Source organism: Acipenser ruthenus, unplaced genomic scaffold (assembly GCF_902713425.1).
Source record: "Acipenser ruthenus unplaced genomic scaffold, fAciRut3.2 maternal haplotype, whole genome shotgun sequence".
NCBI classification, from domain to species: domain Eukaryota; kingdom Metazoa; phylum Chordata; class Actinopteri; order Acipenseriformes; family Acipenseridae; genus Acipenser; species Acipenser ruthenus.
The window spans coordinates 13455-40869 of record NW_026708647.1 but is presented as its reverse complement, the minus strand read 5'-3'; the positions used below and the strand labels follow the sequence as shown (position 1 = coordinate 40869).

The window sequence follows — 27415 nt, the reverse complement described above, 5'->3', positions numbered from 1 at the left end:
AAATGCGGCTGCCGTTTGTCAGCCACAAATCTACAAATAATATGCGTACAGTAGGCTACCGCTGTAGCGGATGTCTAATCCAATTTAGAATTGCACTAAATTCAAAACGTCCATTTTTCACGTTTTTTATGCAACTGGTTGTAGCTGGAGAGTATCGACCCCGTTTTGTTTTAGACTTCGTACAGCGCTGTGGCACGTCATGCCGTGAAGAAAGGACGCTATATCTATAAAAACACCCGTGCATCGTGTGAGTGCGTGCGTGGTTTCTTTATTCTATCGACCTGTTTTATGAATTGGAGCGGATTCAAATCCGACCTATGCGGTTTCAGACGGATGCTGTAAGTGACGTGCAACACGTCAATTACATTTTAAAACATTATGCGAGGTTTTAAAAGATGATGGGCAGACAGCCAGGTGTAATTCTAACACCGCGTAGCGCGTTGATGTGTTTGTAGCTGTACGGGAAAGTAATGCATAATTCAATAAATAGATGCAAACCGAGGAAGTGTCGTTTAAAACTGGCTCTGAAGTTCAGAAATGAATACGGGGATATAACGCCCCCTGGTGGAACTGAAAAGTACCTACCATGACCTATAAGAGAACCTTTACAATTGAGGTCAAATTCAAAGTCGGTAGCCGCTCTTGATTCGTGTTCCATTTATAAATAAAGGACATTGCTATTTAAATAACGAATATATTTTAAACAATTGCAGTAGCCGCTTTCTTTTTTGTCTTTCTTGACATGAAGAGCGGGCGGCGAATTCGTGGCGTTCTGGTCATTAACATAAACGCGCCTCCTGCTTAACATTCATTACGGGTGTATTGCATATTTCATGAGCTCGCGCTTTAATCTTTCAGCCAATCACAGCGCTAAAGAAGCTGGCCCCGCCCATTTGCTTGTTTGTGAATAGGGGCTATTTTATTTAAATTGTCGGCGCGAGGCAGATAACGGTTATCACACAATAGCAGGTACAGTAAATTAATTAATTACGATGATTAATAAATATACATATTCTCAGTGTTAGTTTTAATACATTTAATAAAGCGAATAAAGTACCAGGAACACATTGTAATAATAATACACAAGATGTAACAGAGTACATTTGGTGTTTATTAGCGGAGTCTGTAAATACAAGCCGAAGTAAAATGGTTGTTTTAGTGACCTTTTTAGACTTCAGATTTAAAATACTAAAATAAGCCTAATAAATTAAATAAATTCAATGGCAAACGTTTCCACTAGAAGTCTTTCTCAGGGCGTCTTCAGTGTAAATTCAATGGCAAACGTTTCACTAGAAGTCTTTCTCAGTGTCTTCAGTGTAAATTCAATGGCAAACGTTTCCACTAGAAGTCTTTCTCAGTGTCTTCAGTGTAAATTCAATGACAGGACGTTCCTCTGAAGTCTTTCTCAGTGTCTTCAGTGTAAATTCAATGGCAAACGTTTCCACTAGAAGTCTTTCTCAGTGTCTTCAGTGTAAATTCAATGGCAAACGTTTCCACTAGAAGTCTTTCTCAGTGTCTTCAGTGTAAATTAAATGGCAAATGTTTCCACTAGAAGTCTTTCTCAGCGTCTTCAGTGTAAATTCAATGGCAAACGTTTCCTCTAGAAGTCTTTCTCAGTGTCTTCAGTGTAAATTCAATGGCAAACGTTTCCACTAGAAGTCTTTCTCAGCATCTTCAGTGTAAATCAATGGCAAACGTTTCCTCTGGAAGTCTCTCTCAGCGTCTTCAATAGAACATTATAAACGAAGCTTAATGAAAAATTCAATGACAAAACTTGCAAAGTCTTTCTCATTTCTTCAGCCCCTGTTGTTTGTGTACCCCAGTTGTGTACTAGCTGTGTACCCCAGTTGTGTACTAGCTGTGTACCCCAGTTGTGTACTAGCTGTTTAAACCAGTTGTGTACTAGCTGTGTACCCCAGTTGTGTACTAGCTGTGTACCCCAGTTGTGTACTAGCTGAGTACCCCAGCTGTGTACTAGCTGTGTACCCCAGTTGTGTACTAGCTGTGTACCCAGTTTGTGTACTAGCTGTGTACCCCAGTTGTTTCTGTATCCCCACTTGCTTGTGCCGCCTTGCTTTCAGCCCCTTGTATTCTCAGCCCCTGCTTGCCTGCAGCCCGCATGCCTGGCTGGCCCCTGGCCCAGCTCTGGCCCCTGGCCCTGTCCGTGCTGTGGGCCCCGCTGTGCCGGCCACAGGCCTGTGAGTGGCTCGTTCGACTCAGCGCCCTCGAGAATCTGCACGAGTTCCACTGGAGCCTGGAGAAGCAGCAGCCGGTAGCCAGCGTGCAGAGAGTGATGGAGACACTGACTGACCAGGCTGTGGATCCACTGGACCAGAAAGCAGTGAGAGAGGAGCGGAGGGGAGGGGAGGGGAGAGAGATGGGAGGGGAGGGAAGGGGGGGAGAGGGGAGAGATGGGAGGGATGAGGAGAGGAGGGGAAGGAGGAGAGGAGGGAGAGGAGAGATGGGAGGAGAGGAGAGAGATGGGAGAGGAGGGGAGGAGAGGAGAGATGGGAGGGGAGAGGAGGAGAGGAGAGAAGAGAGATGGGAGGGGGAGAGGAGAGGAGGGGAGGAGAGAGATGGGAGGGAGAGGAGAGGAGGGGAGCGGGGATGAGAGGAGAGAGATGGGAGGGGGAGAAGAGGAGAGAGATGGGAGGGAGGAGAGGAAAGAGATGGGAGGGGAGAGGAGGGGAGGGGAGGGGGGAGGAGGGGAGGAGAGGAAAGAGATGGGGGAGTGGAGAGAGATGGGAGGGGAGGGGAGGAGAGAGATGGGAGGGAGGGGAGGAGAGGAGAGAGAAGGGAGGGGAGGGGAGAGGAGGAGAAGGGGAGGAGAGGAGAGAGATTGGGAGGGGAGAGGAGAGAGATGGGAGAGGAGAGAGATGGGAGGGGAGAGAAGAGAGATGGGAAGGGTGAGGAGAGATGGGAGGGAAAGAGGAGAGGAGGGGAGAGGAGAGAGATGGGAGGGGAGAGAGGGAGTTTGTCAGCGTCCTGAATCTCTAATCGCAGTGTGTCTTTGACAATACTTGTTCACTTGTCATCCTCGTAAAGTATTTGAACTAGGGTAGAGAGGAGAGAGGGAAAGAGAGGAGGAAGGGGTTGGGGTGGTGTGTGGGAGGTAGATCTGTAATGAATTCTCACTGCCTCTCTCTCTCGCAGGTCTCCTCTGTGCTGTTTCAGGAGTACCTGGGCTTTCCCTAATACATCAGTATAGACCTAGATTGCAGGACAGCGTGTGGACCTGCAACCCAGGAATGGGATTTACTGTGTGCTGCCAGGGCCCGGGTTGTGAGCCTCTCATCCCTCCCTCTCCAGATCCCTCTCATCCCTCCCTCTCCCCCTCTTTCCTCTCTCTCTCCCCCCTGTCCTCTATCTCTCTCTCCCTCCCTCTCCTTCCTCCTCTCTCCTCTCCCCCTCTCTCCTCTCTCAATCCCCTGTCCTCTCTCTCCTCTCTCCCCCCTCTCTCCTACTCCCCTCCCTCTCCTTCCCCCTCTCTCCTCTCCCCTTCTCCTCCCTCCTCTCCCTCTCCCTCTCTCTCTCTCGATCCCCTGTCCTCTCCTTTCCTCTTCCCTCTCACCCTCCCTCTCCTTCCCCCTCTCTCCTCTCTCGATCCTCTGTCCTCTCTCCTCTCTCCCCCTCTCCTCTCCCTCCCTCTCCTTCCCCCTCTCTCCTCTCCCCTCTCCTCCCTCCTCTCCCCTCTCCCCATCTCTCCTCTCTCGTTCCCACTGTCCTCTCTCCCCTGTCCCCTCTCCCCTCTCCCCATCTCTCCTCTCTCATTCCCCCTGTCCACTCTCTCTCCTCTCTCCCCTGTCCCCTCTCCCCTCTCTCCTCTCCCTCTCTCCTCCTTCCCCCTCTCTCCTCTCCCCTCTCTCAGGAGTTTGGCAGCTCAGCTGTGCGTGAGGCTCACCTGTCAGGGATGAGCCTGTTGTCACGGTGAGATTCCAGGAGCCCCCCACCCTGTCCGTCAGAAGCCTGAGAGGGCTGGAGGCGGTCTTGACTGCAGCGCCGCTATTGGACGAGGGTGAGAGAGGCTTTTACTGTGGGACACTTTTATAAGGGTTAGGTTTACCATGGTTTGTTTTTGAATATGCTTTACCATACCTCTCTGTGCTTTACAATGCTCCCATATGGTTTACCAGACCTCTCTGTGCTTTTACAATGCTTGCCTATGCTTTACCATACCTCTCTGTGCTTTACAATGCTTCCCTATGCTTTACCATACCTCTCTGTGCTTTACAATGCTTGCCTATGCTTTACCATACCTCTCTGTGCTTTACAATGCTTCCCTATGCTTTACCATCCCTCTCTGTGCTTTACAATGCTTCCCTATGCTTTACCGTACCTCTCTGTGCTTTACAATGCTTCCCTATGCTTTACCGTACCTCTCTGTGTTTTACAATGCTTCCCTATGCTTTACCATGCCTCTCTGTGCTTTACAATGCTCCCCTATGCTTTACCATACCTCTCTGTGCTTTACAATGCTTCCCTATGCTTTACCATACCTCTCTGTGCTTTACAATGCTTCCCTATGCTTTACCATGCCTCTCTGTGCTTTACAATGCTTCCCTATGCTTTACCAGACCTCTCTGTTAATCTCTTATTAGGGTGTGCCTGTGCCTCTCTGTCTCTCTCCTCTCACAGTCAGCTGTCACAGTGAGGTGTGTTCTATGGGCTGGTACGTCCCCTTTCCACTCCTAAACGGGTCAGTGGTCTACCGGGTTCTGGTCCAAACCAACGGGCTGGGCCGGCACATACCGGACAAGAGGTGAGAAACACGAGCCAATCGCAACGCCGCGGGATTGTGAAGCGCTCTCTTTAACACATCATTTTAAACTAGGACAGGCTCAATTTAATTATTGGATTTATTTTTTTACTAAAATAGTCCCATTATTAAATGATGGTTTGATCTTTATTGTATCAGGACTATTAGGACCGTTTCAGTATTGCAGCCTGCATATTGCAATAGTAGATCTTTCCAGAACCTAATCAAGCATGATCAAATACATGATATCTGCTTTGTGACGACTAGTCGACTTGTTCCAGTATGTGTGTGAGTTGGGGCAGGATGCTGGCAGGACTCAATGAGGGGACTCGATGACGCGCTGCTTCCTGTTCCTCTGCAGCTTTGCCATGAATGTGGACGGCTACGTGAGACCCAGCAAAAGCTCGCCCGGCCTGATGGAGAGGTCGTTTGGGACGGAGGTGAGAGGGGGAGCGGGGAGGGGCTGTGAGCAGTGTGATGGAGAGGTCGTTTGGGACGGAGGTGAGAGGGGGAGCGGGGAGGGGCTGTGAGCAGTGTGATGGAGAGGTCGTTTGGGACGGAGGTGAGAGGGGGAGCGGGGAGGGGCTGTGAGCAGTGTGATGGAGAGGTCGTTTGGGACGGAGGTGAGAGGGGGAGCGGGGAGGGGCTGTGAGCAGTGTGATGGAGAGGTCGTTTGGGACGGAGGTGAGAGGGGGAGCGGGGAGGGGCTGTGAGCAGTGTGATGGAGAGGTCGTTTGGGACGGAGGTGAGAGGGGGAGCGGGGAGGGGCTGTGAGCAGTGTGATGGAGAGGTCGTTTGGGACGGAGGTGAGAGGGGGAGCGGGGAGGGGCTGTGAGCAGTGTGATGGAGAGGTCGTTTGGGACGGAGGTGAGAGGGGGAGCGGGGAGGGGCTGTGAGCAGTGTGATGGAGAGGTCGTTTGGGACGGAGGTGAGAGGGGGAGCGGGGAGGGGCTGTGAGCAGTGTGATGGAGAGGTTGTTTGGGACGGAGGTGAGAGGGGGAGCGGGGAGGGGCTGTGAGCAGTGTGATGGAGAGGTCGTTTGGGACGGAGGTGAGAGGGGGAGCGGGGAGGGGCTGTGAGCAGTGTGATGGAGAGGTCGTTTGGGACGGAGGTGAGAGGGGGAGCGGGGAGGGGCTGTGAGCAGTGTGATAGAGAGGTCGTTTGGGACGGAGGTGAGAGGGGGAGCGGGGAGGGGCTGTGAGCAGTGTGATGGAGAGGTCGTTTGGGACGGAGGTGAGGGGGAGCGGGGAGGGGCTGTGAGCAGTGTGATGGAGAGGTCGTTTGGGACGGAGGTGAGAGGGAGAGCTGGGAGGGGCTGTGAGCAGTGTGATGGAGAGGTCGTTTGGGACGGAGGTGAGAGGGGGAGCGGGGAGGGGCTGTGAGCAGTGTGATAGAGAGTTCGTTTGGGACGGAGGTGAGAGGGGGAGCGGGGAGGGGCTGTGAGCAGTGTGATGGAGAGGTCGTTTGGGACGGAGGTGAGAGGGAGAGCGGGGAGGGGCTGTGAGCAGTGTGATGGAGAGGTCGTTTGGGACGGAGGTGAGAGGGGGAGCGGGGAGGGGCTGTGAGCAGTGTGATGGAGAGGTCGTTTGGGACGGAGGTGAGAGGGGGAGCGGGGAGGGGCTGTGAGCAGTGTGATGGAGAGGTCGTTTGGGACGGAGGTGAGAGGGGGAGCGGGGAGGGGCTGTGAGCAGTGTGATGGAGAGGTCGTTTGGGAGGGAGGTGAGAGGGGGAGCGGGGAGGGGCTGTGAGCAGTGTGATGGAGAGGTCGTTTGGGACGGAGGTGAGAGGGGGAGCGGGGAGGGGCTGTGAGCAGTGTGATGGAGAGGTCGTTTGGGACGGAGGTGAGAGGGAGAGCTGGGAGGGGCTGTGAGCAGTGTGATGGAGAGGTCGTTTGGGACGGAGGTGAGAGGGGGAGCGGGGAGGGGCTGTGAGCAGTGTGATGGAGAGGTCGTTTGGGACAGAGGTGAGAGGGAGAGCGGGGAGGGGCTGTGAGCAGTGTGATGGATATCAGGCTTATCAGTACTGTAATAGTTATGAGTGTACTTAGTACTGAAATGGGTTAGGGTTAGGGTCAGTGTAATCAGTGCAGTCTCTGTCTCCCCTGTGAGGTGGTGGCCCTACCCTCGATGATGAGGAGCCTGCACCCCTCTCGTCCGCTGTGGTTCGTTCGGCCCGTGACGCCGGTCCTGGTTCTGGGAGGAGTCCCCAATAACAAAGCGGTGCTGGTGTCATCCACCGAATTCAGACACTCAACACTGGTGGAGGTGAGAAAGAGAGGGGAGGGGGAGGAGAGGAGGGGAGACAGGAAGTGAGGAAAGATAGAGAGATGGGGGAAAGTCAGGGTGGGTAGTGGAGAGTGCTGCTCAGGTAACCCCCTCTCTCTGTCTCTGTCTCTGCCCAGGTGAGTATCGATAGCTGCTGGGTGGGGTCACTGAGCTGCCCACAGGCAAGCTTCTCCTCCACGATCCAGGATGTGATCTCCACCGAGAGCGCAGTCTTCATCCGACAGAACCAGCTGGTGTACCGATTCACTGGAGACTTCGCACTGCTGCCCCTTACAGAGAAGCCCTCCGGTACAGAGATACACAGAGCAGAGAGACAGCGAGATACAGAACATAGAGATACAGAGACACAGAGATACAGAGACACCGAGAAATAGAGACACACAGAGAAATAGAGACACAGAGAGCTACAGAGACACACAGAGAAATAGAGACACAGAGATACAGAGAGATAGAGAGACACAGATACAGACACACAGAGAGATAGAGACACAGAGAGATACAGAGACACCGAGAAATAGAGACACACAGAGAAATAGAGACACAGAGAGATACAGAGACACCGGGAAATAGAGACACACAGAGACACAGAGAAATAGAGACACAGAGATACAGAGACACACAGAGAAATAGAGACACAGAGAGATACAGAGACACCGAGAAATAGAGACACACAGAGACACAGAGAAATAGAGACACAGAGAGATACAGAGACACCGGGAAATAGAGACACACAGAGACACAGAGAAATAGAGACACAGAGATACAGAGACACAGAGAAATAGTGACACAGAGAGAGATACAGAGAGATAGAGAGACACAGATACAGACACACAGAGAGATAGAGACACAGAGATAGACACAGAGAAATACAGAGACAGAGAGATACACACACACACAAATACAGAGACACAGAGAGAATACACAGTGTGTTGGGTGTGTGTGTTCACAATGCCTCTCAGAGTACTCGGTTTGCATGTTCAAGTAAGTGTTTGTGAGTATTTCAGTGTGAGTGTGAGTGTGTGTTCACTGTGCCTCTCCCTCTCAGAGTTCTGGACCCGCATGTTTAAAGGGCTGTGTGTGGAGAGACTGGTCCCAGTGTACTTGCCCTTCAATGGAAAGGAGTATTTCTATGTGGTGGGAGGAGGCTGGCAGGGTGGATACATCTACTCAGTAGAACTACAGGGTAATATAACCTGCTGTGTGTCTGTATCTGTCTGTATGTGTGTCTCTCTATCTGTGTGTGTTTGTGTGTATTTGTGTGTGCATCTGTCTGTGTGTCTGTCTATCTGTATTTCTGTCTTACAGTTACTACTAAATGTTTATTCATTCACTACATGTCTAAACTAACTTTCCCCTCTCCCTCTCTCTCTCCTTGTCGCCCTCTCCAGATGGGTCTATATATAGCTATGATATTGTTGACCAAGGTGGAAAGAGGCCCTGCGACTTTGTGGAACGTGAGTCAAACTGGGATTTAGTTCAACTGGGATTTAGCTAAACTGGGGTTCAGTTTTCGGCTCAGATTTGATTATGTACGACCTACCACAAGATTAACAGTCCCCCCATGCTTTTCCCATAGTTGTACTCAGCATTTACCATAGTTTACTGTGGTTTGTTTTTTAATATGCTTTACCGTACCTCTCTGTGCTTTACAATGCTTCCCTATGCTTTACCATACCTCTCTGTGCTTTACAATGCTTCCCTATGCTTTACCAGACCTCTCTGTGCTTTACAATGCTTCCCTATGCTTTACCACACCTCTGTGCTTTACAATGTTTCCCTATGCTTTACCATACCTCTCTGTGCTTTACAATGCTTCCCTATGCTTTACCAGACCTCTCTGTGCTTTACAATGCTTCCCTATGCTTTACCAGACCTCTCTGTGCTTTACAATGCTTCCCTATGCTTTACCAGACCTCTCTGTGCTTTACAATGCTTCCCTATGCTTTACCACACCTCTCTGTGCTTTACAATGCTTCCCTATGCTTTACCACACCTCTCTGTGCTTTACAATGCTTCCCTATGCTTTACCAGACCTCTCTGTGCTTTACAATGCTTCCCTATGCTTTACCAGACCTCTCTGTGTTTTACAATGCTTCCCTATGCTTTACCATACCTCTCTGTGCTTTACAATCCTTTCACTGTGCTTTATTACACAGTTTGCTGTGCTTTTACTTTTATAAGGGTTAGTTTACCATGGTTTGTTTTTTTAATATGTTGTACCATCCCTCTCAATGCTTGCCCGTGCTGTACCATCTCTCTCAATGCTTGCCCGTGCTGTACCATCCCTCTCAATGCTTGCCCATGCTGTACCATCCCTCTCAATGTTTGCCCATGCTGTACCATGATGCTGTATCACACTGTGCTGTTCTTGTACTGGTACCCCTCTCTGCTTGTTGCTCCCCCAGCTCCCTGCAAGATTGTGTGGGCAGCGCAGGATCCAGTCTACACGCTGTCTGATATCATTCTGATCGAAATGGACAGAAGCTTTAAGCTGGTCAAATATAGTACTGCTTTTAATTATTATTAAATGATCCCCCATACCCCTCTGTACTGTTTGTGAGTGTGAGTGTGTGTTACTGTACTCTGAGTGCAAGTCTGTGTGTGTGTGTCAGTATCTGTGTGTGTGTCAGTGTCAGTGTGCATGTGTGTCAGTGTGTGCGTGTGTGTCAGTGTGTGCGTGTGTGTCAGTGTGTGCGTGTGTGTCTGTGTGAGTGTCAGTGTGTGCGTGTGTGTCAGTGTGTGCGTGTGTCAGTGTGTGCGTGTGTCAGTGTGTGCGTGTGTCAGTGCAATGACAGGCTTGTCGTCTTTCTCTCCTTGTCTGAAGGCAGAGACACTGCTGCCTTCATGTTTCCCACCCCGCTCCCCACATTCATACCCAGAGGTGAGTAAAGGCGGACGCTGTATAAAGTAAGTGAAAGAAAGTTGGCGGGGGTGGGATGGGGGGAGGGGGAAGAGTGTTCCTGTTGCAGGTACTGTCAGGTGAAAGGCACAATGTAACCCTCTCTCTCTCTCCCTCTCTGTCTCACTCTGTCCCTGCAGAGCAGGGCTCTGGGTTCCTGATCCTGACCGGCTCGGAGTCATTCACCGACACACCGCTGGTCATCAGAGGAGTCGAGTTCAACCCGTACAGCTGGCTGCTCATTCTCTGGGGGAATACGCTCATCTGCTCGTAAGAACCACTGCTGATATCTCCCTACCTACCTGCCTGTATCCCTGCCTGCCTGTCTCCCTACCTGCCTACATGTCTCCCTACGTGCCTGCCTACATGTTAAAAATGTGCATTATAAATATCATATGGGAGATACTGAAATTGAAGAAGGGATCTATGAAAAAGACCTAGGAGTTTATGTTGACTCAGAAATGTCTTCATCTAGACAATGTTATAAAAAAGGCCAACAAGATGCTCGGATATATTGTGAGAAGTGTTGAATTTAAATCAAGGGAAGTAATGTTAAAACTTTACAATGCATTAGTAAGACCTCACCTAGAATACTGTGTTCAGTTCTGGTCACCTCGTTACAAAAAGGATATTGCTGCTCTAGAAAGAGTGCAAAGAAGAGCAACCAGAATTATCCCGGGTTTAAAAGGCATGTCGTATGCAGACAGGCTAAAAGAATTGAATCTATTCAGTCTTGAACAAAGAAGACTACGCGGTGATCTGATTCAAGCATTCAAAATCCTAAAAGGTATTGACAATGTCGATCCAGGGGACTTTTTCGACCTGAATAAAGAAACAAGGACCAGGGGTCACAAATGGAGATTAGATAAAGGGGCATTCAGAACAGAAAATAGGAGGCACTTTTTTACACAGAGAATTGTGAGGGTCTGGAACCAACTCCCCAGTAATGTTGTTGAAGCTGACACCCTGGGATCCTTCAAGAAGCTGCTTGATGAGATTCTAGGATCAATAAGCTACTAACAACCAAACGAGCAAGATGGGCTGAATGGCCTCCTCTCGTTTGTAAACTTTCTTATGTTCTTCTTATGTTCTTATGTCTCCCTACCTACCTGCCTACACGTCTCCCTACCTCCCTGCCTACACGTCTCCCTACCTCCCTGCCTACACGTCTCCCTACCTCCCTGCCTACACATCTCCCTACCTACCTGCCTACACGTCTCCCTACCTCCCTGCCTACACGTCTCCCTACCTCCCTGCCTACACGTCTCCCTACCTCCCTGCCTACATGTCTCCCTACCTCCCTGCCTACATGTCTCCCTACCTACATGTCTCCCTGCCTGCCTATCTCCCTACCTACCTACCTGCATACCTACCTACCTGCCTACATTTCTCCATACCTACCTGCCTGCCTACCTGCCTACTTGCCTGACTGCCTACATGTCTCCATACCTACCAGCCTGTCTGCCTACCTACCAGCCTGCCTGCCTGTCTCCCTGCCTGCCTGCCTGTCTCCCTGCCTGCCTGTCTCCCTGCCTGCCTGCCTGTCTCCCTGCCTGTCTCCCTAGCTGCCTATGCTGTACCATGTTGTATCACACTGTGCTGTGCTGTTCCTGTGGGAATGTTGTCCAGGGGCTTGCTGGGTCTCTTATCTCTTTCTGTGCCTCTCCTCTCTGCAGATACGATAGTGCTGACACCTACATGTTCTTCACTGGCTTCCCTGCCACTCAGATGATCAAATACTTTGCTCTGTCCTTCCAAGGGGAGTTTACTTTCATCACTGAGGATGAGGAGGTGCGTTCTACTCTTCTCTCCTTCACCCTCCCTCCCCTCTCTCTCCATCCCTCTCTCCTCTCTAAGGTGTTGGTGTTTGACCCTCTTCTCTCCTCTCCTCTCCTCTCTCTCAGGTGTGTTGGTGTTTGACCCTCTTCTCTCCTCTCCTCTCTCAGGTGTGTTGGTGTTTGACCCTCTCCCCTCCTCTCCTTTCCTCTCCTCTCTCAGGTGTGTTGGTGTTTGAGCCTCTCCCCTCCTCTCCTCTCCTTTCCTCTCCTCTCTCAGGTGTGTTGGTGTTTGACCCTCTTCTCTCCTCTCCTCTCTCTCAGGTGTGTTGGTGTTTGAGCCTCTCCCCTCCTCTCCTCTCCTTTCCTCTCCTCTCTCAGGTGTGTTGGTGTTTGACCCTCTCCTCTCCTCTCTCCCCTCTCTCAGGTGTGTTGGTGTTTGACCCTCTCCCTCCTTTCCTCTCCTCTTTCAGGTGTGTTGGTGTTTGACCCTCTCCCCTCTTCTCTCCTTTCCTCTCCTCTCTCAGGTGTGTTGGTGTTTGAGCCTCTCCTCTCCTCTCCTTTCCTCTCCTCTCTCAGGTGTGTTGGTGTTTGACCCTCTCCTCTCCTCTCCCCTCTCCTCCTCTCCTCTCCTCTCCTAGGTGTGTGGGTGTTTGACTCCTCCCCTCCTCTCCTCTGTAGGTGTGGTGGGGTTTGGAGGGGAACCCCCAGGTGGTTCTCTTGCGCCCCTCCCCTGCCTGGGACTCGCTGGTGATGCTGCAGCAGCTGAGGGGCCCGGCCGCTGTGGAGCAGGAGAGCCTCCTCACTGTCTTCTATAGCACAGAGGGGCAGCTGCAGGAGGTACAATACTGAGAAGCATGAGAATAATACTAATAATACTAGTAATAATAATAATAATAATGATAACCGAAGTGATGCATGTTTCTCAACTCTGCCCCTCCCCACTCTCCCTGCTGGCAGGTGGTGTATACAGAGAGCGTAGCGGGGGTTGGCTCTGTGGCTAAGAGGAGGATTCCCGTGTCTGAGCTCCTGTCTCTCCTCAGGTTCTCCTCTCACCTGCCCAGCAGCTCTGTCACACGGTGAGAGTGTGTTGCAGTGCAAACAGCACAAGCACAGCTTAAGGAATGTGTCCCTTGTTTGGAAGTATTTCTCACAGTGTTGGAGAAAGGGCATCTCTGTCTCTCCCTCTCCTGTCTCACAGTGACAACAGAGCCTGTTCTCTCTGAGTAGCCAGGTCTTCCTGTGTTGGCCTTTTTCAATGGCCAGGCTGTGGTCACTGAGCCGGTACTTGATCAGGATCTGCCTCTGCTTTGTATCTCTGACAGTGAAGAGATACCCTCCCAGAGTAAAGTCTCTTTTTAGGGCTCGATAACAATCCAGTTTATTTGGGGTTTTTGTTTGTCCCAATGTTCTAGATAGGAGTTTTTGATTTCTGTTACAGTTTGGTTCAGCAGAGCTGTCCTGAAGCTGGTTAGTGTTAGTGTGGGTTAGTGTAGTGAGCTTCAGGACCAGCTGGCTGATGAGACTCTTGGGTTAGAAGGGCCTTTTACTGGAGGGAGTCTAGCTCACTTCTGTTTAGATGCATCCAGAATTTTAGTGCTCTTTTTTGCATGTTGGTAAGCAGTGGATAGCAACCCTGCATGCATGTTTTGATGTTTTCTGCTGTACCTGTAATATGCTTTTGCAGAATTCACCATGCAGGGTTTCTACTGGATGTTTATACTATTTTGGGTAGTCTTGTTGACTGAGTGGACCCCATACCTCACCTCCATATAGCACAATGGGCTGGATAACACTGTCAAATACTTTTAGCCAAATTCTGACAGGTATATTTATTTTATAAAGCCTCCTTTTGATGGCATAAAAAGCTCTGCAGGCTTTTTCTTTTAGTGCATTCACTGCCAGTTTAAAGCTCCCTGATGCTCCCTGGCCTTGTTTTGGAAGATCATAATTTTGGTCTTTTTCAAGTTTACTGTCAGGGCCCAGGTCTGAGAGTAGTGCTCTAGCAGTGCCAGGCTCTGCTGTTGCCCCTGCTCTGTGGGCGACAGCAGGACCAAGTCATCTGCGTAGAGCAGGAATTTCATTTCTTTGTTGTGTAAAGTGAGTCCAGGGGCTGCAGACTGCTCCAACACCATTGCTAATTCGTTGATGTAAATATTGAACAGTGTTGGGCTCAGACTGCAGCCTTGTCTCACCCCACGACCCTGTTTGAAGAATTCTGTTCTTTTGTTGCCAATTTTTATTCTGCACTTGTTTTCTGAGTACATTGACTTTATTATGTCGTAAACTTTACCCCCTACACCACTTTGTAGAATTTTCTAATTTAAACCTTCATGCCAAATGGAATCAAAGGTTTTTTTAAAGACTATAAAACAGGAGAACATTTTTCCTTTATTTTTTTGTTGATTAGGGTGTGTAGGGTGTAAATATGGTCAGAAGTGCAGTGTTTTGGTAGAAATCCAATCTGAGTCTTACTCACTGTGCTTGGTAAGGAAGACCAGTATCCGGGCGTTAATGATACTGCAGGACACCTTCTCCAGATTACTGCTCAGACAGATGCCTCGGTAGTTATTGGGGTCGAATTTGTCTCCACTTTTGTAGATTGGGGATATAAGCCCTTACATAGAGCCTCTCTCTCTCCTCTCTAACCCCCCCCCCTCTCTCTCCTCTCTAACCCCCCTCTCTAAGCCCCCCTCTCTCTCTCCTCTCTCAGGCAGGGTGGTCGTTTTGTGTTCCCCTCTCCCTGCCCTTTCCAGCGGATGCGTTTTGAAAGCCTCCCTCCTCCCAATCTGTTCAGCCGGATCCAGCACTACCGGGCCGAGCCCCCCGAGGTTCTGGACCCTGCGGGCTTCTACTCGCCGAGCTCCCTCTCCATCTACCACGGGCTCCTGTACCAGCTGCTGTGGCTGCACTCCCAGTACAACCGGGTCAGAACCGCACTGCACCATAGAGAACTGCAAGTCTGTGTGTCTCACACTCCGCCTCCCGCCTCCCGCCTCCCGCCTCCCGCCTCCCGCCTCCCGCCTCCCGCCTCCCGCCTCCCGCCTCCCGCCTCTCGCCTCTCGCCTCTCGCCTCTCGCCTCTGCCACTCCTCCAACAAACAAAGGATTTCTGGCTCCTTTTATACATGTGGCCACCCCCAATTAGCACCAATTACCTAATTGGGGAATGGCCACACCTGTGATTGCTGGCAGGGACAGATTTAACCCCATCCCTGCCATCCTTACATTCCCACACACACACTGCAGCACGGCTTCTGCTGCCACGGTCTCATTCTCTGTCTCTCTGTCTGTGTGTCTGCAGCCCTACGGAGACCCAGTTCACGACCCAACCTGGCGCTGGTGGAAGAACAAAGCCATGTACGAGGTGAGGCAAACAAACTGCAATCCCTGACACTGCACACAGACTGGATCATAACTAAGGCTACGATTTTGGCACAGTCATTTTTAGTACATTTCACGGACGAGGTGTGGCATAAAAAACGAGAATTCACAGAAAGGTCAGCAAATAATGTAGTTTTAGCTACATCAACACAAGAGCTTTTAAACAGTACACCAAAACCAGTAATATAAAGACTATTGCCCTTGACTGCTGACCAGTTTAAATGTTACTTTAGAGTACAAAACTTTCAGTACATACTTCAGACTCCGACCTCATTTCTGGTCTCTAGTCCTGTGTGAAAAGTCGGAATTACCCTGTGTGTGGGGGTGCTGAAGCAGGGCTCCCAGTATAGCCCTGAAGCAGGGCTCCCAGTATAGCCCTGTGTGTGGGGGTGCTGAAGCAGGGCTCCCAGTATAGCCCTGTGTGTGGGGGTGCTGAAGCAGGGCTCCCAGTATAGCCCTGAAGCAGGGCTCCCAGTATAGCCCTGTGTGTGGGGGTGCTGAAGCAGGGCTCCCAGTATAGCCCTGAAGCAGGGCTCCCAGTATAGCCCTGTGTGTGGGGGTGCTGAAGCAGGGCTCCCAGTATAGCCCTGAAGCAGGGCTCCCAGTATAGCCCTGTGTGTGGGGGTGCTGAAGCAGGGCTCCCAGTATTATTATTATTTGTTTATTTAGCAGACGCCTTTATCCAAGGCAACTTACAGAGACTAGGGTGTGTGAACTATGCATCAGCTGCAGAGTCACTTACAAATACGTCTCACCCGAAAGATGGAGCACAAGGAGGTTAAGTGACTTGCTCAGGGGTCACACAATGAGTCAGTGGCTGAGGTGGGATTTGAACCGGGGACCTCCTGGTTATAAGCCTTTTCTTTAACCACTGGACCACACAGCCTCCTAGTATACCCCTGTGTGTGGGGGTGCTGAAGCAGGACTCCCAGTATAGCCCAGTGTGTGAGGGTGCTGAAGCAGGTCTCACTATCTCTGCAGGATTACTACTCGTACCTGGCCAGTAACCGTCGCTCCAGTGGGGGGGTGCATGTGGAGATGAGGCACTACGCCAAGGAGCACAGGGGCTGGAGCCAGCACTCCCTCCCAGACCGGATTTACCTGGACCGGACCAGCGCCTACCACTTCACAGTGTACCTGAGCCTGAGAGACCGGGCCCAGCTCCACGGTACAGGGAGTGTGTGTGTATCAATGTGTGTGTATCAGTGTGTGTGTGTATCTCAGTGGGTGTGTATCTCAGTGGGTGTATCAGTGTGTGTGTATCTCAGTGGGTGTATCAGTGTGTGTGTGTATCAGTGTGTGTGTATCTCAGTGTGTGTGTGTATCAGTGTGTGTGTATCAGTGTGTGTGTATCTCAGTGGGTGTATCAGTGTGTGTGTGTATCTCAGTGGGTGTATCAGTGTGTGTGTGTATCAGTGTGTGTGTATCTCAGTGTGTGTGTGTATCAGTGTGTGTGTGTATCTCAGTGTGTGTGTATCTCAGTGGGTGTATCAGTGTGTGTGTGTGTATCTCAGTGTGTGTGTATCAGTGTGTGTGTATCTCAGTGTGTGTGTGTATCAGGTGTGTGTGTATCAGTGTGTGTGCTGCTGTGTTTCAGACGTGTCCAGCTTGCAGAAGAAGCTCAGCAGTGTCTGGCTCGCCACGGTCATTTCAAACATTGATTACATCAACATCCTGGTGACTCGGCAGGAGCTCATCAACAGAGGAGCCGTGCTGTACCAGGTAACCATCTACACTGATCAATACTGACTGATCAACAGAGGAGCCGTGCTGTACCAGGTAACCATCTACACTGATCAATACTGACTGATCAACAGAGGAGCAGTGCTGTACCAGGTAACCATCTACACTGATCAATACTGACTGATCAATAGAGGAGCCGTGCTGTACCAGGTAACCAGCTACACTGATCAATACTGACTAATTGATACTGTCCCATCAAAATCTCTTCTCTCTCTCCTCTTCTGTGTCCTCTCTCTCCCTCTCCAGATCACGCTGGTCGACAGAGCGAAGATTACAACACAGAGTCTGACAGGACTGAATCTCAGGAGCTTCAGTTTCACACTGTCGGTGAGAGCGGCTCCTTAACATGTAGCTGTTTGTGTGTGTGTTGTGTTAACCTGTGTTGTGTAGTTGTGTGTAGTGTTGTGTTAACCTGTGTTGTCTCTCTATCGCCAGGTGATGAACGGAATGAAGTCCTGCTACCAAGAGACTGAGTCCGGGCTGGAGCGGCAGGTCAGTCTGACACTCACTCACTGTCACACTCACTCACTGTCACACTAACTGTCACACTCACTGTCACACTCACTCACTTTCACACTCACACTCACTCACTGTCACAGTCACTGTCACACTCACTCACTTTCACACTCACACTCACTCACTGTCACAGTCACTGTCACACTCACTCACTTTCACACTCACACTCACTCACTGTCACAGTCACTGTCACACTCACTCACTTTCAAACTCACTCACTGCCACACTCACTCACTGCCACACTCACTCACTGTCACACTCACACACTGTTACACTCACACTCACTGTTACACTCACTTTCACAGTCACTGTCAATCACTTATTTTCACACTCACTGTCACTCACACTTATTTCACACTCACACTCACTCACTGTCACTCACTTTCACACTCACTGTCACACTCACTCACTTTCACACTCACACTCACTCACTGTCACAGTCACTGTCACACTCACTCACTGCCACACTCACTCACTGCCACACTCACTCACTGCCACACTCACTCACTGCCACACTCACACACTGTTACACTCACACTCACTGTTACACTCACTTTCACAGTCACTGTCACTCACACTTTCACACTCACTGTCACTCACACTCACTTTCACACTCACTGTCACTCACTTTCACACTCACTGTCACTCACACTCACTGTCACTCACACTCACTTTCACACTCACTGTCACTCACTTTCACACTCACTGTCACTCACTTTCACACTCACTGTCACTCACACTCACTGTCACTCACAATTTCACACTCACTGTCACTCACACTCATTTCACACTCACTGTCACTCACACTTTCACACTCACTGTCACTCACACTCACTTTCACACTCACTGTCACTCACACTTTCACACTCACTGTCACTCACACTCACTTTCACACTCACTGTCACTCACACTTTCACACTCACTGTCACTCACACTTATTTCACACTCACTGTCACTCACACTTTCACACTCACTGTCACTCACACTCACTTTCACACTCACTGTCACTCACACTTTCACACTCACTGTCACTCACACTTTCACACTCACTGTCACTCACACTTTCACACTCACTGTCACTCACACTCACTTTCACACTCACTGTCACACTCACTTTCACACTCACTGTCACTCACACTCACTTTCACACTCACTGTCACTCACACTCACTCACTGTCATTCACTTACTTTTACACTAAAGGCCTTTGCACACTGGATCAGTCCCGTCATTTAGAAATCCATTGCACACTAGATGCGTTAATATCGTACTTCAGAGCGCTGGTGTGCAGTGGAGGCTTTGTGGTAAATATACCTGGTTTCAGTATTTTAATAACAAATAAATACAATTCTGTTAATTCTTACATAACTTTGAACATAAAAATGTTAAATGTAGTATAAACTTAATGATCAGCAAACGCTGGTGGAAAACGTTTGCTAATTATTAAGTTTCTACTAGATCTATAATAATGTTGTTACGCAATACATAAAAAAAACAAATAACATATGATATTACACAACACGGTTGGCACAGCATCAGGAACCATATGACCAATATATGACCAACTCGCTCCTGTAAAAACTGTATATCTAAAAGTTGGGAAGCTAGCAATGAGCTACCGAAAACGCTTTCCATCCCTTTCATGTACTGCCCCTCTTTTCTGACTCTTTTCCTGTCATGCTTCTTTCTCTGATATGTGTCTCCAGGTTAGGCCATTGTTTCTTTACTTCCTCGACTACAATTGAAATAAAAAGTATATGCTTGTAATAACCTACACTGCACAACATCCACATGTGTATGTATGCTATCAGTTCATAATTTCATGTTTTCTAATGCATATCATTCATGCCCAAGTCCAGGGCAATGTCTTTCCATATGTTTTCTTTGTAATCTTTGTTGGATTTATTATAAAGTCAGTTTTGTTTGGCAACACACACATTTAGATTTTCCATTTTGTTCAGGGAACTGCAATAACCCACGTTTTTCATTGGTCAGTGTATTTTTTAACGCATGTCAAATCGGATCAAACTTGTTTTGATTCCAAAATTGACACATCACCGTCGTACGACAATTACAGACTCAGTGTGCAAGCTGCAATAGGGCATGCACATGATGGTTTATTTTCTGTTTAGACGCACGTTAAATTCAGATGCGTATTCGGATCCAGTGTGCAAAGGCCTTAAGTGTCACACTCGCACTCAACCTCTCTCTCTCTCTCTCTCCTCTCAGGGTTACACTATGCTCCCTGTCTCAGTGGGCTGCCCCCCTGGTCGCAGGATAGCGTTTGACATCACGTACACGCTGCAGTACACCAAGGAGACCAACAAGCGCTACTTCGACTGCCCGGACCCCGACCCGGAGATGCCCTGCTTCTACTACGAGGACAGTAAGACTCGCTTTTACTGTGCTGTGTCACACTGTGCTGGGCTTTCACTGTGTGGACACTTTTACAAGGGTTACTTTACCATGGTTTGTTTTTTTAATATGCTTTACCACACCTCTCTGTGCTTTACAGTGCTTGCCTATACAGTACTTTACCATGCTTTCAGTTTGCTGTGCTTTTATTGCAGGACACTTTTATAAGGGTCTGCCCCCTAGTGGATGTAAGAAATTCCACATTTTGCTGTCAGCCATATTAAAAAGAAACTCTTCTAGAAAGACTTCCAGACTTCTTTCAGCATTCCTGCACTCCGTGCTGTTGAGCATTTAATATTTGTGGATGATGTTTCCAGCTCATGCATTTCTTCTTTTTTGTGTGTGTCTTGCAGCTTTCTACCCTTTCTTCCAGATCCAGGACATGGTGTCAGGAGATTCGGGGCAGTTCCTGGGCAGGTAAGCATCCAAGGAAGCTTTCAATCCATCGCTATTATTAATCAACCTGAGAGTGTGATGAATCTCCTCCCAGCAGCTGATCGGTTAATTACACTGACATCAGCATGAGACCTGTACTGACCTCTCCATTACACAGCTGGCTCTCCAGTTGAACGGTGAGACGTTCCTCTTTCAAACCTGTGCTTTGCAGATCTCGTCCAGCCCTCGTCTCTCCATTCAATCCAATGGGCTGAGATGCTGATTGATTAAAAGGGGTAGCAGAGACTAGTTGGCCAGTGGAACAGCAAAGTGCAGTGAGGTAACCACATATCATGTTAGGGAAAAAAAAACACTCTCTCAGGACCTCTCTCTCCTCCTTTCCATCTCCCCTCTCCCCTCCCGCAGCTACACCTTTCTGATCATCGGCGGAGGCCCCTACTCCCTGGACAATATGAGACACTACAGTGAGGAGGAGATCCTGAGATACAACAGCCAGAGCCACAGGTGAGAGGGGAGGGGGAGAGGCGAGAGGGGAGAGAGTGCAGTTAAGAGGTTCATATGACAATCTTATTTCCCCTCCAAACTCACCTTTCCTCTCTCCTCTCTCCTTTTCCCTCTCTCCTTTCTCCTCTCCTCTCTCCTATCCCTGTCTCATCCTCTCCCCCTCTTCTCTCCCCTCTCCTCTCTCCTCTCCTCTGTCCCCTCTTCTCTCTCCTCTCTCCATTCCTCTCCTCTCCTCTTCTCTCTCCTCTCCTCTCTCCTCTCCTGTCCTCTCTCCTCTTCCCCTCTTCTCTCTCCTCTCCTTTATCCCCTCCCCTTTTCCTCTCTCCTCTCCCCCTCTCCTCTCTCCTCTCTCTTCTCTCCTCTCCCCCACAGTGATAAGATGGCTCTGATCTGGACGATGCCTGAAGGGAACGTCAACAAAACAGAGCAAGGCTTCTACATCTTCCAGGGAACTGCCAACAGCGTGGGGTAAGAGAGGGGGCTGGAGAGACGTTGTGTGTGTGGCTTGTGGTCTCTCCTCTCGTTGTGTGTCTCTCCTCTCTTGCTGTGTATCTTGCTGTGTATCGTCTCTCCTCTGTGTCTCTCCTCTCCTTTGTTTGTGTCTCTCCTCTCGTCTGTTTGTGTCTCTCCTCTCCTCTGTGTCTCTCCTCTTGTCTGTTTGTGTCTCTCCTCTCCTCTGTGTCTCTCCTCTCGTCTGTTTGTGTCTCTCCTCTCCTCTGTGTCTCTCCTCTGTTTGTGTCTCCCCTCTCCTTTGTGTCTCCCCTCTCCTCTGTGTCTCTCCTCTCCTCTGTGTCTCTCCTCTCCTCTCTTGCTGTATTGCTCCCTCTTGTTTTGCTGTAGCTGGATTTGTCAGACTCGGTCTCCCTGCTCTGACGTCACTGCAGATGGGCTCCGGGCTCCAGACTTCTACTTCTTTGTGGAGGTCTCTAACAGGTGAGCACAGCATCGCACGTGTGTGTGTGTGTGGGAGTATTTGTTTGTCGGTGTGGATGGCTGTATTGATGTCTCCCCATGTCTCTGTATGGCTGTTTTGATGTCTCCCCGTGTCTCTCTGTATCGCTGTGTTGACGTTTTCCTGTTGTCTCTGTATGTCTGTGTTGATGTCTCCCCGCGTCTCTCTGTATGGCTGTGTTGACGTCTCCCTGTGTCTCTGTATAACTGTGTTGACGTCTCCCCGTGTCTCTGTATGGCTGTGTTGACGTCTCCCCGTGCCTCTCTGTATGGCTGTGTTGATGTCTCCCTGTGTCTCTCTGTATGGCTGTTTTGACGTCTCCCCATGTCTCTGTATTGCTGTGTTGACGTCTCCCGCGTCTCTGTATGGCTGTGTTGACATCTCCCCGCGTCTCTCTGTATGGCTCTCTGTATGGCTGTGTTGACGTCTCCCCGCGTCTCTCTGTATGACTGTGTTGACGTCTCCCCGTGTCTCTCTGTATGGCTGTGTTGACGTCTCCTTATGTCTCTCTGTAGGGGAGTGGACACCAGCACATACTGTGACTACAAGCTGCAGTTTGTGATTCACATCCACGGCCTGCCTCTCAACGCCTACAGAGGCCTCTTCTGCATGCTGGTGAGAGCAGACGGGTTCAAACCCATTATAGATTAGGGATGGTATTGATTATTGATTCTGGGTGACGGTGGGTATTCTGTGCAGTGTGCTGTTCTGCTTCACAGTGGCTCTGCAGTATTACACAGTATTGATTATTGATTCTGGGTGACGGTGGGTATTCTGTGCAGTGTGTGGTTCTGCTTCACAGTGGCTCTGCAGTATTACAGAGTATTGATTATTGATTCTAGGTGACGGTGGGTATTCTGTGCAGTGTGTGGTTCTGCTTCACAGTGGCTCTGCAGTATTACAGAGTATTGATTATTGATTCTGGGTGACGGTGGGTATTCTGTGCAGTGTGTGGTTCTGCTTCACAGTGGCTCTGCAGTATTACAGAGTATTGATTATTGATTCTAGGTGACGATGGGTATTCTGTGCAGTGTGCTGTTCTGCTTCATCCTCTATCAGTGCTGCAGTCACGTGATCTATCAGAAAATAACCGGAGTGATCAACAACATCAAGCACAGCATGCTGCAGACCAGCGGTGAGAGGATGCGGAGCAGCACAGCCCCCCTCTCTACTGCTCTGAACCCAACCCAACCCAACCCTCTCTACTGCTCTGAACCCAACCCAACCCAACCCTCTCTCTACTGCTCCCAACCCAACCCAACCCAACCCCCTCTCTACTGCTCTCAACCCAAAACAACCCAACCCCCTCTCTACTGCTCTCAACCCAACCCAACCCCCTCTCTACTGCTCTCAACCCAACCCAACCCAGCCCGACCCAACCCCCTCTCTACTGCTCCCAACCCAACCCCCTCTCTACTGCTCTCAACCCAACCCAACCCAACCCCCTCTCTACTGCTCTCAACCCAACCCCCTCTCTACTGCTCTCAACCCAACCCAACCCAACCCCCTCTCTACTGCTCTCAACCCAACCCAACCCAACCCCCTCTCTACTGCTCTCAACCCAACCCAACCCCCTCTCTACTGCTTTCAACCCAACCAAACCCAACCCATTCCCCTCTTGACTGCTCTCAACCCAACCCCCTCTCTACTGCTCTCAACCCAACCCAACCCAACCCCCTCTCTACTGCTCTCAACCCAACCCAACCCAACCCCCTCTCTACTGCTCTCAACCCAACCCAACCCCCTCTCTACTGCTCTCAACCCAACCAAACCCAACCCCCTCTCTACTGCTCTCAACCCAACCCAACCCAACCCCCTCTCTACTGCTCTCAACCCAACCCAACCCCCTCTCTACTGCTCTCAACCCAACCCCCTCTCTACTGCTCTCAGCCCAACCCAACCCAACCCCCTCTACTGCTCTCAACCCAACCCAACCCAACCCCCTCTCTACTGCTCTCAACCCAACCCAACCCAACCCCCTCTCTACTGCTCTCAACCCAACCCAACCCCCTCTCTACTGCTCTCAACCCAACCCCCTCTCTACTGCTCTCAACCCAACCCAACCCAACCCAACCCCCTCTCTACTGCTCTCAACCCAACCCCCTCTCTACTGCTCTCAACCCAGCCCAACCCAACCCAACCCAACCCCCTCTCTACTGCTCTCAACCCAACCCAACCCCCTCTCTACTGCTCTCAACCCAACCCAACCCAACCCCCTCTCTACTGCTCTCAACCCAACCCAACCCAACCCTCTCTCTACTGCTCTCAACCCAACCCAACCCAACCCCCTCTCTACTGCTCTCAACCCAACCCCCTCTACTGCTCTCAACCCAACCCAACCCCCTCTCTACTGCTCTCAACCCAGCCCAACCCAACCCAACCCAACCCCCTCTCTACTGCTCTCAACCCAGCCCAACCCAACCCAACCCAACCCCCTCTCTACTGCTCTCAACCCAGCCCAACCCAACCCCCTCTCTACTGCTTTCAACCCAACCAAACCCAACCCATTCCCCTCTTGACTGCTCTCCTCTCCTCCCCCTCCTTTCCCTCCTCTTCTCCCTCCTCCTGCTCCTCTTCTGATTCTTTTTCTTTGTATTATTATTATTATGATTATTAGTAGTAGTAGTAATATTGCTGTGGTTGTTGTTATTGCTGTGAGATTGCAGCACCCTGTTTGAGTGAGTGTGTGTGTGTGTGTTTGTGTTTCAGGCTCTGAGGTTTATCACTCTGTTAGTGAGGAGACACTCCACCTTCCTCGAGGCAGCATCGCTGTGCACAGAGGTGAGAGGGACTCTGCACCCCAGCATACACAAGCACTGATGCACACACACTGATACACACTCACACGCACTGATGCACACACACACACACTGATACACACACACGCACTGATGCACACACACTGATACACACTCACACACACACACGCAGTGATACACACACACACACGCACTGATGTACACACACTGATACACACACACACACGCACTGATACACACACACTCATACACACACACACACGCACTGATGCACACACACACACACTGATACACACACACGCACTGATGCACACACACTGATACACACTCACACACACACACGCAGTGATACACACACACACACGCACTGATGTACACACACTGATACACACACACACACGCACTGATACACACACACTCATACACACACACACACGCACTGATGCACACACACACACACTGATACACACACACGCACTGATGCACACACACTGATACACACTCACACACACACACGCAGTGATACACACACACACACACTGATACACACACACGCACTGATGCACACACACTGATACACACTCACACACACACACGCAGTGATACACACACACACACACTGATACACACACACACACACACTGATACACACACACACGCACTGATATATACACACACGCACTGATACACACCCACACGCACTGATATACACACATGCACTGATACACACACGCAGATATATACACACGCACTGATTTATACACACACACTGATACACACACACTGACACACACACACGCACTGATATACACACACACACACTAATATATACACACGCACTGATATACACACACACACACACAGATATATACACACACACTGACACACACGCACACTGACACACACACACACACTGACACACACACACACACACTGACACACACTCTGACACACACACAGGTCAGCCACCTCACGTGAGGCAGCCTCGCCGTTCAGGGGAGAGTGTTACTGATCACATGGCATTAGTGTGTGTGTGTTACACATTCTAGGTTATGGATTCTGTAGATTTGCAACTGGAAATTATTATATAAAAAGAAAATGTGTTTTCTGTGCTTTCCACCAATCAGGATCCGTAATGGCTAAGCCCCGTCCCCCTGGACTTGATGCGCACCCCCACCACTGTGGAATCTGAACAAAGATTCTGCCACCCCACCCTCCCCTCAAAGCTGTTACAGTGCCCCCTGTCTGTCACTTCTTACATAAAGACTCAAAGAAACTCTTCGCCTTCAAACCTTCCAGTTATTGATTTTTGATCAGAATTGAGAAGTCTTGTGTTTGCCAGTTTATTTCAAGTTATGTTAGTTCCAGTGTCTAAAATCTGTATAGCCTGCAGAGAAATAAAAAATATACATTCAAATAAAAAGAAAAACATTTGAGAAAAACATTTTTTGTGTAAAATGAAAAAAAAAATCCAGTTTCCTTTCTAGAAGGTTTATTTGATTTATTTGTTCTGGCACAACACCACTCACTTGAAAAGAAAAATGTCTTGTCATACTGCTTTCTAACCACACGGGGTCGCCAGAGCACCACTTTTACTCACTTGTAGGAAATAGGCTGGTGATTCAGATGAGCTGTTGTGTGTGTATCTGTGTCAGTGACTGTGTATGTGTATCTGTGTCAGTGACTGTGTATGTGTATCTTTGTCAGTGACTATGTGTGTGTATCTGTGTCAGTGACTGTGTGTGTGTATCTTTGTCAGTGACTGTGTGTATCTGTGTCAGTGACTGTGTGTGTGTATCTGTGTCAGTGACTGTGTGTGTGTATCTGTGTCAGTGACTGTGTGTGTGTATCTTTGTCAGTGACTGTGTGTGTGTATCTGTGTCAGTGACTGTGTGTGTGTATCTGTGTCAGTGACTGTGTGTGTGTATCTGTGTCAGTGACTGTGTGTGTGTATCTGTGTCAGTGACTGTGTGTGTATCTGTGTCAGTGACTGTGTGTGTGTATCTTTGTCAGTGACTGTGTGTGTGTATCTGTGTCAGTGACTGTGTGTGTGTATCTTTGTCAGTGACTGTGTGTGTGTATCTGTGTCAGTGACTGTGTGTGTGTATCTGTGTCAGTGACTGTGTGTGTGTATCTGTGTCAGTGACTGTGTGTGTGTATCTTTGTCAGTGACTGTGTGTGTGTATCTGTGTCAGTGACTGTGTGTGTGTATCTGTGTCAGTGACTGTGTGTGTGTATCTTTGTCAGTGACTGTGTGTGTGTATCTGTGTCAGTGACTGTGTGTGTGTATCTGTGTCAGTGACTGTGTGTGTGAGAGAGTAGTACTCTCTTTCCTATTAAATTCATAACACTTTTAGGGTTTAAGGAAAGATAGTGCAGAAGTATTGAATATGAAATGAATTTGGCTGAACTGCTGTGCAAACACGAATATTTGACCTGCATATTTTTTTTTGTTAAAATCCTACACGTTTAACACTTGGCTAATGTATATGATCGCCCTGAATCTGGGGGGAGACCAAAAAGGTTTGAAACCAATCTCTCTCTCTCTCTCTCTCTCTCTCTCTCTCTCTCTCTCTCTCTCTCTCTCTCTCTCTCTCTCTTATTTCTGTATGAAGCCACACTGACTTCCTCTCCCGCAGTACTGCCCATCTGGAATTCTTACAAACCTTTTTTAATGGCTGTCTTTGGAAATTGAGCGAAATTAGGCAAAGCGACTCGCCCCGCCCCCCCCCCCCCCCCCCAACCAGTATGACAGCGGCAAGGCAGTGTGCTGCTCTAGAAGCCTGCGTGTGAGTGTGCGGACGCACCTGCTGGCATGAAGTTATTCAAAGCGTTTCTATTTGTTTCGCTTCCCTCTCGCTCTCTCTCTCTCTAATCACTCCCTTACGCCTCAGCCATTAAGTAATTACCCTGGATTCCTCCTCATTCCCCCCATCCTCCGGCACTTAAGGGTAATTCGGGGTAGTTGCTGCTATTCCTGTCTCCTGGCTGACTCTGTGACATCACAGGGCCACGAGGGGTTAAATATCGCTCC

General features: G+C 49.6%; 1 protein-coding gene across 1 annotated transcript; it reads left to right on the top strand.

Moving 5' to 3' along the window:
* Positions 1-2094: 2094 nt before the first annotated feature.
* On the top strand, positions 2095-25763 carry LOC117435738 (cation channel sperm-associated auxiliary subunit gamma-like). The gene is made up of 30 exons (XM_059021488.1): positions 2095-2341; positions 3154-3176; positions 3909-4015; positions 4636-4759; positions 5118-5196; positions 6865-7020; positions 7158-7365; positions 8087-8224; positions 8430-8495; positions 9447-9545; positions 9866-9922; positions 10081-10210; positions 11617-11731; positions 12397-12555; positions 12676-12794; positions 14429-14642; positions 15019-15081; positions 16080-16266; positions 16696-16820; positions 17088-17168; positions 17277-17333; positions 19585-19741; positions 20124-20187; positions 20572-20670; positions 21043-21133; positions 21167-21603; positions 22138-22237; positions 22631-22757; positions 24332-24403; positions 25509-25763. The coding sequence occupies exons 1-30, from the start codon at positions 2120-2122 to the stop codon at positions 25571-25573; spliced, it is 3741 nt and encodes a 1246-aa protein (XP_058877471.1). The 5' UTR covers positions 2095-2119; the 3' UTR covers positions 25574-25763.
* The last annotated feature ends 1652 nt before the right edge of the window (positions 25764-27415 follow it).